Source organism: Eriocheir sinensis, chromosome 61, assembly GCF_024679095.1.
Source record: "Eriocheir sinensis breed Jianghai 21 chromosome 61, ASM2467909v1, whole genome shotgun sequence".
Classification (NCBI taxonomy): domain Eukaryota; kingdom Metazoa; phylum Arthropoda; class Malacostraca; order Decapoda; family Varunidae; genus Eriocheir; species Eriocheir sinensis.
The window spans coordinates 10,946,832-10,956,757 of NC_066569.1; the positions used below are offsets into that span (position 1 = coordinate 10,946,832).

At 45.1% G+C, this 9,926-nt stretch overlaps 1 protein-coding gene across 1 annotated transcript in view; it reads left to right on the forward strand.

The window, feature by feature from the left end:
• LOC126986480 (DDB1- and CUL4-associated factor 7) overlaps positions 1-8,171 on the forward strand; it is an 8,422-nt gene extending 251 nt beyond the window's left edge. Inside the window, exons 2-8 of the mRNA XM_050842700.1 lie at positions 751-1,056; positions 1,172-1,313; positions 1,777-1,878; positions 1,999-2,245; positions 2,748-2,899; positions 3,394-3,511; positions 4,041-8,171. Of these exons, the coding sequence (XP_050698657.1) occupies positions 953-1,056; positions 1,172-1,313; positions 1,777-1,878; positions 1,999-2,245; positions 2,748-2,899; positions 3,394-3,511; positions 4,041-4,216 (1,041 nt within the window). The 5' untranslated portion in view covers positions 751-952 and the 3' untranslated portion in view covers positions 4,217-8,171. The remainder of the gene's footprint in view (positions 1-750; positions 1,057-1,171; positions 1,314-1,776; positions 1,879-1,998; positions 2,246-2,747; positions 2,900-3,393; positions 3,512-4,040) is intronic.
• Positions 8,172-9,926: the final 1,755 nt, after the last annotated feature.

Here is a 9,926-nt window from a genome sequence, read left to right on the forward strand (position 1 = left end):
ACACTCGCAGATGACGCTGTGGCCGAGGCCCGGCCCGGCGGCTCCGGCTCCAGGGCCTGGCTGTGTTCATAATGGCTGCGTGTGCTGGCCCTGTGTGCTCTGCAGTTATATCTTAGTTCCTGGCCCGCCCACACTATCCACTGCCACTGACGGTGCTCTGGAGGCTGTGGCCCCACAGCCTAACTAGCCCCATAAAACACTCCAAAAGAAGAAGAAGAGCCTTAATTTCAAATTTTAACACTTTCTTGGCATTCACCAGCCAACATTTACCAACTACACTGCTACAAACTCACTATAGCTCAGTCGGTAAAGCTCTGCACTGCCAGGCTTCGCGGCCTGACAGGCGGTGGTTCAAGCCCCATTCAGGCCAGGATTTTCCACTGCCAAACACAAGACCATAGGGAGACTGCGAGAGGCCAAATGGCCTACACACGGCAGCTCCAGATTCCCTCCCACTACCACCTGTCATTCTCGTCTATGTAGCTATATGGGGTGTGTGGCGTGTGAGGACCTGGTAGTACCCAGAGATCAACTAAAGAGCCTTGCTCAAAGCTTGATGGTACTTGCTGGCAATTGTGAGTCCAACTTGTGATCAGGCAGTGGTGAAATACAGGTGGATAAATGTGTACCTTGGGTAGGTACACTGTGTTAGCCCAGATGTCATACTGGCCCTGTGTTGCGGGGTGATGGGCTCGTCACCAATGCTATAAAGAATAAAACTGACTTTTCTCTTTTTCTTTGTCCAAACAGGAGACTGAAAGAAGACAGAAACAAGAGGAAGAGTGTGTGTTCGTGTGTGTGTGTGTGTGAGGTGATATAAACAGACAAGAAGAAGAGGAAAAAAAAGAAGCGACTGAAGAGTGGGAGAAAAGAGACACGACATTACATCGAGAGTGAGTGAGTGAGAGGGAAGAAAGACACTCACTCACCACTCACCACCGTCACCACCATCATGTCAGTCCATCCCCCCCCCAAGAGGAAGGAGATCTATAAGTATTCGGCGCCATGGACCCTGTACAGCATGAACTGGTCTGTGCGCCCCGACAAGAGGTTCAGGTGAGTGTGTGTGTGTGTGTGTGTTTGTATAGATGTTTATATAGTGTATAATTTTTTTTTTATTGCAGGGTCTTATTTTTGTGTCCCTTCTCATACCCCCCCCCTCCCCCCCCAGGCTGGCGGTGGGCAGCTTCGTGGAGGAGTACAACAACAAGGTACAAATCGTACAGCTGGACGAGGACACCTCAGAGTTTGTGGTACGCTCCACCTTTGACCACCCCTACCCCACCACCAAGATCATGTGGATACCAGACAGTGTGAGTAAAAAAGCTACATTTTTAATGAATTAACTGATTAACAGTTATTGAAGCCAACTTTTGGATTAATGTATCGATGGTTAATGAAGCAAGCTGTGCCCAGCTCTGTTTACTTGTGTGTATGTATGTATGCATGTGAGTGTAATTCCTCATGGCCTGCTCACGAGCTGGACTCGTCATCACCAGCAAGTATCTTCCCTCTCAGAGCAAGACTCATTAGTGTATCTTAGGGTTCTGGCAGGACCTTCACCCCCCCCTCCCCCATCCCCCTTGCTCAAGGGGGGGACAGTGACTGCTCCTTGGCAGCAGAAATTTCTCGGCCTGAGCAGTGCTCGAACCCCCACCTGGCGGGCAAGAGCCTGTGTGTATGTGTGTGTGTGTGTGTGTGTGTATATGAGTTTGTATGTATGAGTGTGAGGTTCTCTGTACACCTGTGTGAGTATGTTCTCCCCCCCCCCCGCAGAAGGGCATCTACCCCGACCTCCTGGCCACCAGCGGGGACTACCTGAGGGTGTGGCAGCAGGGCTCCGACGGCGACACACGCATGGCCTGCCTCCTCAACAACGTGAGTACACCAACACACACACACACACACACACATGACATCTAAACAGTTCCGTCAGTCTTTGTTAGTCACTCAGTTGATCACTCAGTCACCCCTCACCCCTCCCTCTCCCTCCCCCAGAACAAAAACTCGGACTTCTGCGCGCCCCTCACCTCCTTCGACTGGAACGAGGTGGAGCCCAACCTTATCGGCACCTCTTCCATCGACACCACCTGCACCATCTGGGGGCTGGAGACGGGGCAGATGCTGGGGCGCGTTAACGTTGTCTCGGGGCACGTCAAGACCCAGCTCATCGCCCACGACAAGGAGGTGTTCGACATTGCCTTCTCCCGAGCTGGTGGCGGCAGGGACATGTTTGCGTCTGTGGGTGAGTGAGTGTGTGTGTGTGTGTGTGCGTGTGCATGCGTGTGTGTGTGTGTGATGTTTTAAATTATTTTGGTAGATTAAGTCTTTCTCTCTCTACCACCCCATCACCTCATCTCTCTCTCTCTCTCTCTCTCTCTCTCTCTCTCTCTCTCTCTCTCTCTCTCTCTCTCTCTCTCTCTCTCTCTCTCTCTCTCTCTCTCTCTCTCTCTCTCTCTCTCTCTCTCTCTCTCTCTCTCTCTCTCTCTCTCTCTCTCTCTCTCTCTCTCTCTCTCTCTCTCTCTCTCTCTCTCTCTCTCTCTCTCTCTCTCTCTCTCTCTCTCTCTCTCTCTCTCTCTCTCTCTCTCTCTCTCTCTCTCTCTCTCTCTCTCTCTCTCTCTCTCTCTCTCTCTCTCTCTCTCTTTTCACCCCATAACTTTCCTTCTCTCACCCTTCATCACCCTCAAACCTTCCTCCTCCCCCCCTCAACACCCCCTAACCACCCTCCCTTCCTTCCTTCCCCCCAGGAGCTGACGGGTCTGTGCGCATGTTTGACCTCCGCCACCTTGAGCACTCCACCATCATTTACGAGGACCCTGCCCACACTCCGCTGCTCCGCCTGGCATGGAACAAACAGGACCCAAACTACCTCTCCACCGTGGCCATGGACGCCTGCGAGGTGGGTTATTAAGCCGTCCGCTGCGATTGGCACTGATTTTGCCTTCACTGGTAGCCTGGTAACATATCGTCCCAGGTCTTCCTCTGCCTTTGTGGTGGATAGAGGAGTGTTTCCCATGTGGTATTGGTGTGCTGGATATCCCTTCACTGGTAGCCTGGTAACATACAATCCCAGGTCTTTCTCTGCCTCTGTGGTGGATAGTGGAGTGTTTCCCATGTGGTATTGGTGTGCTGGATATCCCCTCCCAAGGTGCAGGACTTTACATTTTTCTTCATTGAATTGTAGCAGATGCTTTTTGTTCCATTCCTGTTGCTTGGTGAGGTCTTCTGGTAGGAAATCCACAGTCAAGGGGTTAGTAATTGTAATAGTAATAGTATTTAATAGGTAATCTGTAGGTAAATATAGTTAATTATCTTATGAGGCCCACAAATAGGGGTAAGGAGAGAGGAGACAGCCACAGTATTTCATCTCCTTTATTGTTCATCCCTCCGCAGGTGATCATCCTTGACGTGCGTGTTCCCTGCACCCCCGTGGCGCGCCTCAACAACCACCGCGCCTGCGTCAACGGCATCGCCTGGGCACCACACTCCTCTGTGCACATCTGTACCGCAGGTGTGTGTGTGTGTCTTTGTGTTATTTTCTTTTAATGTGTTGTTTTTCTCCCAACTCTAAATTTCTCCTACCAGGAAGTACTGAATATTTCCACCTTATCTTTTTTCATCTGATTTTCACTACTTATTTTTCTATCAATATTTTCATCCCCTTTGTTTTCCCTTCACCTCAATTCCTGTGTCCTCCTTACCTTCTTTTCTCTCTCTGTTCTCCTTATCCTCATTGCCTTACCAGATATCTCTACCTCTATCTATCTGTCTTTCTATACTTACCATCTTTTATTATATCTTCCCTTTGCTGTTCCCTAAATTCTTGTCCCCTTCCTTAGCTCTCTTTGCTCTCTCAACTTCTAATTATAATCTAAATATTTTCATGACTCATTTTAGTTTTTAGGTTTTCTGTTTCATTTTCTTCCTCCCTCTCCCTCTCTCTCTCTTGGCTCCTCCCACCCTCTCTCTCTCTCTTGGCTCCTCCCACCCTCTCTCTCTCTCTTGGCTCCTCCCTCCCTCACCCCCTTCTTCCTCCACAGGGGATGACCACCAGGCGCTGATATGGGACGTCCAGCAGATGCCCCGCGCCATCGAGGACCCCATACTGGCCTACACCGCGGCCGAGGGGGAGATTAACCAGATCCAGTGGGGGGCGACACAGCCAGACTGGATCGCCATTTGCTACAATAAGTGTTTGGAGATCCTGAGAGTGTGAGACAGAGAAGGAGGAGGAGGAGGAGGAGGTCGTGTGTGTGAGTGTGTGTGTGTGTAATGAGAATGTCTGTATGTGTGTGTGTGTGAAGGGAGATGTGTGTGTGTGTGTGTGTGTAAGGACTTGCGTGGGTGTTTTTTTAGCATTTTAGGATATTTGAACACACACACACACACACACACACACACACACACTTGCCTTCCTCCTCTAATTCTTACCTTCCAGTTCAATTTTTTTCTCATTTCTTTTTCAGTCATTCAATATTTTCCTTCCTTCATTTGTACTTTTCTTCATTTCCTTTGTTTTTCCTTTCTCTCCATTTCTCCATTTCATTCTCTCTTCCTATTTTCTTCTTTATTCCTCTCTGTCTCCTTTCTTCTTATCTCCCCTTGTTTTTCTCCTTTCCCTTCCTTTCTCTCCATCCTTGTTCTTCTCCTTTCCTTCCTCCATCCTTTCTTTCCCTATTCCTTTCCTGTTTCTCTTTCTCTCCTTTTTAACCTTCCTTTCTTTCTTGCCTTGTTCTTCTTTTCCTTTCCTTCCTTCCTTTCTTGTTCCTCTCTCTCCTTTCTATATTTCTCACCTTGTTCTTCTCCTTTCCTTTCCTTCCTTTCTTTCCTTATTCATTTATTCCTCTCTCTCTTTCCTTCCTCCTTCCTTTCTTTTGCTATTCTCTCTCTCCTTTCTTCCTTCCTCTCCTTCATTTCTAAACCTCAGGGACATCATCTTCTTCCTCCTCCTCCTCTTCCTCATCTTTCTATATATGTTTGCTCAATTCAATTCTAGTTTTCAATTCTTAAGAGGTTTTTGTTTATATATCTCAGGCCATTGTTTACTTAGCTCTCACATACACACACACACACACACACACACACACATCTAAGCTAACCATTCACTGTATAGATGTAGGAAAGGATGAAGATGAGGAGGAGGAGGAAGAAGAAGAAGAAAAAGAAGAAGGGAGTTGAGTTATGCAAGGAAAGGATGTATGTAGAGAGAGAGAGAAGAGAGAGAAGAGAGAGAAGAGAGAGAGAGAGAGAGAGAGAGAGAGAGAGAGAGAGAGAATGAATGCAAGGAAGGTAGAAAGAGGGAGGTAGAGAGAGAAGGGGAGGGAAAGGATGCAAGAAAGAGTGAGAGAGAGAGAAGGAAGAGGAGTGAGTTACTGAGGAGAAAGAGAGAGGAGGGAAAGGAAGATGAAGAGGAGGAAGGGAAGAATGCAAGAAAAATGGGAAACAATCATCAACTCATCTCTATTTCATTCATATGTTAATTATTCTCGACATTTTGCGCTGTACACGACCTTCCGAAGACAGACAGACAGACGGACGGAGAGGCAGCCAGCGTTGACCTCCTCCCTCGACACACACACACACACACACACAAGACTATTCCTCTATTCTGTGTGTCTGTGTGTGTGCTAGAAAAACTGCATCTGTGTGGCTGGCTGGTGTAAGGCTGACTCTGGGTTGCCTCTGATGTGTTCATTGGCTTTTCAGTACATGTTGAGGGACTTTGAGTAATGGTACAGGGGTAGACTTGATGGGATAGTGTGTACAGAGTCTCCATCATATGCTGTGAGGTTCAGAGCTGTTTTTTTTTTAGCATATCAGCGCCCCAAAATGCATATTCGATTAGGCTTTCGTAGGAGTGTTGGGCTTCATTTCCAGGGATAGTTTTGTGACCCTGGTGGTAGTGTGACTCTTTCTCTGTACCGTGAACCTAAGAGAGACATTTGACAAGGCTTTCGTAGGAGTTGTGTGGGTACATTTCCAGGGATAGTTTTATGACCCTGGTGGTAGTGTGACTCTTCCTCTGTACCATGAACTTAAGAAACGGACATTTGACCAGGCTTTCATAGAAGTTCAGGGTTCATTTCCAGGGGTAGTTTTGTGACCCTGGTAGTAGTTTAATCCTTCCTCTGTACCATGAACCTAAGAAACGGACATTTGACAAGGCTTTCATAGGAGTTTGGTGGCCATTTCCTGGGGTAGTTTTGTAACCCTGGTGGTAGTCTGACCCTTCCTCTGTACCGTGAACCTAAGAAAGACATTTGACAAGGCTTTTGTAGGAGTTTTGGGGGCATTTTCAATCTGACACATACTAACACAACCACCTCTATGAAAACCTTATCAAATGTGTGTGTGTGTGTGTGTTGAAACGTTTAAGAATGTGAAACTAAGAAGGAGAAAAAGAAAGAAGGATGAGAGAGAGAGAGAGAGAGAGAGAGAGAGAGAGAGAGAGAGAGAGAGAGAGAGAGAGAGAGAGAGAGCACATTAACCCAGCTATCTCACATCTACTTGAATCCATTTTGTAATTTTATATAATGCTAAAATTAGGGTGTTCTGATAGAGTGTCAATCCCTGTTGCTGTCTGTCTATCCATCTATGTGTCCGTCTGTCTGTGTAGAGTAACATAATGGCTATTCCCTCCCTCCCTGTGTGTGTGTGTGTGTAGGAGGAAGAGAAGGAATGAGGAAGAATGGAGAGGAGGAGAGGAAAGAGAGAGAGAAAAAGAATTAAAAGGAAGATGTCTGTGTGTGTGTGTACGTGTGCGTGTGTGTAACCATACCACCATCACCCCCATTCTTTCCTTACACACCCCATCACCATTTCCTTATACTAACCAGTGGGGAGCATACGGCTGGGGGTGCGTTGCTTCACTCACCATCACCCATACGTAAGATTCAGCCCTTTACCAACCCATCAACCACAACTATTGCCAACCATACTGCCATCACCATTACTTCTACTACTATCACAGACTGGGGTAGATACGTAACGAGACAAAAGAAAGCCCTGTTGGTATTGTACGTCTGTGTCAGCCCATTCCATTTTGACCACGTGACCTTTAACCTTGGTTGGCGTTGGGAGTGTTTGAGTCCACCCTGGGTCAAGTCAGTTATCTGTATCCATCATTTACCCTCATTCATATTGTGTCTCGTGAAGCTAACTTAATTTTCCACAAGCTCCTCCTCATGAATGCTTCTTTTTATGTCGAACGGAATTATGGAGAGATTGGAATATGTGACTGACTGACTGGCTTTTCTTTTTACACCAGAAGACACGGGTCAAGGGCAATAAAAAGAGCACAAAAAAAAGACCGCTACTCGCTGCTCCTATAAAAGATAAAAGCAAAGAGTAGCCAAAAGAGAGGTCAATTTCGGGTGGAGAGCTGTCTTGATACACTCTTCTTGAAATCCAGTTTACCAGTGTATGGGATGAAAGAATGGAGATGCTGGTTAACTCTTGCATAAGGGGTTTGGACAGTATAGGGATGAGGATGAGTAGAAAGTCGTGTTCAGCGGGGCCACGGGAAGGGGGGAGGCATGCAGTTAGAAAGTTCAGAAGAGCAGTCAGTGTGAAAATAACGATAGAAGATAGAGAGGCAACATGGCGGTGGAATTTAAGAGGTAGAAGACTATCAGAGGAGGAGAGCTGATGAGATGACTGACTGTAATTGGCTGACTGACTGACTGATAGATTGAATAACAGCAAAAACAGACTGGATAGGGTATAGAAATGAGGTGGAGAGAGAGAGAGAGAGAGAGTTTGTAATAAGTGTGTAAGGTTCTAAGTGAATATGGGAATGAGTGATGAGTGAATGAGGTGAGTATGAGTGTGTTTAGAGTGAGTATATGTATGTAAGTGTGAGTGAGGAAGTGAGGTGGAGTGAGTTTGTGAATGAGTTAGTAAAAGTATGAATGAGAGTGAGTGAGTGAGAGAGAGAAAGTGAGCTAAGTTAGTTTGTGAATGAGTCCGTGTATGTATGAATGAGTAAGTGAGTGAGAAAGTGAGATGAAGATAGTTTGTGAATGAGAGTGAGAGAGAAAGTGTGCTGAAGATAGTTTGTGAATGAGTTAAGTCAAGGTAAGAATGAGTACTGAGTGAGTGAGTGAGTCCCCATTGTCCTTCATATGTCAAGTACCTTCTAAGCGCTGTAAAATAAAGGTTTTTTAATTATCTTCAACTTATTATTATGCAAAACTTCCTTCTGCTTATGAGAGAGAGATAGAGAATCAACACTTGGAGGAAAACAAAGGGATGATAAATGAGGGGAGGAGGAGGAGGAGGAATAAAGTTGAAGGAGATATAGGAGAAAGAAAGAAAGAAGAGAGTAGGAATTAATGGAGGAGGAGGAGGAGGAAAAAAGTTGAAGGAGATATAGGAGAAAGAAAGAAGAGAGTAGGAATTAATGGAGGAGGAAGAAGTTGAATAAAAGGGAGATACCAGAGAAAGAAAGGAGAGAAAGAAGAAAGGAGAATTGGGATAAGAGGAGGAGGAGGAGGAAAAACAAGAAATGGGGTAAGGAAAAGATGAGGAAAAGGAGATACAAGAGAGAAAGAAAGGGAGGAAGGAGAGCAAAAAGAAAAAGAAACAGTAAAGAAGGGAGATACAAGAGAAAGAAAGGAAGGAAGAAGAGCAAGAGGAAACAGAGTAAAGAAGGGAGATACAAGAGAGAAAGAAAGGAAGGAGGGCAAGAAGAAAGGAGGAAGAAGAAACAGAGTAAAGAAGGGAGATACAAGAGAAAGGAAGAAAAGAAGAAAGAAATATGATGAAGTTTCAAGTACATTGGAAGGGAGAGAGACAAGGAGGTAAGGTAAGGTAAGGTAAGAGAAGGGAGGAGAGGTAAAAGATGCTTAACCTGGTAGCAGCAGGGATCATGTTTCTTAATGGTCCCTCCAAGCGAGAAAAATGAGAAAAAATCACCCCTCACACAAACTATTTCATAATATATATCAGTGCATTTGTGATCAGATTATACATCATCTATTTTGGGGCGTTTATATCATGGCACAAATTTGGCCCGTCGCTGCTACACGGGAAAGCCACAAATTTGGCCCGTCGCTGCTACCAGGTTAAAAGTTATAAATGAAAGAAGTCTAACTGGGCAGAGAAACAAGTCTACAAGCTGTAACAGAAAGGGTATTAGGATTATCTTGTACTTTTTATTATGCAAAAATTCCTTCCTCCTCTCTCCACTTACGGGATAGAGAAAAAATTTTAATACTACGGAAAATAAAGAAAAAAATTAATGTGTTTTTGCGGTAATACTGAAGTGAAGGCCCATTGATTTGAAGAGCATCTGATCCCCTAAGAATAGAGGTTGAATAGGCTCCGTTACCCTTAGAATAGATTATGAATAGACCTTGATCCCCTAAGAATAGAATTTGAATAGACTCCAATCCCCTGAGAATAGATTTTGAATAGACTTTGATCCCCTTAGAATAGAGACTGAATATACTTTGATCCCCTCAGAATAGATTGAATAGACCTTGATCCCCTTAGAATAGATAGAATAGACCCCAATCCCCTTAGAATAGAGTTTGAATAGACTTCAATCCCCTTAGAATAGATAGATTTTGAATAGACTTCGATCCCCTTAGATGGATTTTGAATAGACTCCAATCCCCTTAGAATACTTTTTGAATAGACTCCGATCCCGTTAGAATAGATTTTGAATAGACTTCGATCCTCTTAGAGAAACTGATTGGGGTTTTCATTCATAATTCCGTAAATATTAAAAAAACAAAACAAACACCCTAGACTTGCTTACAGACAATGACGCACACACACACACAGCCACAGTAAAAAAACGCGCACACATGTATATATATATATGTATGTACGTATGGCAAAAATCGATGAGGTTCGCGCACAGAAAATCGCGTCTATACATAAAAAAAAAGATGGAAAGTATATAAAAAAAATTGCAGGTG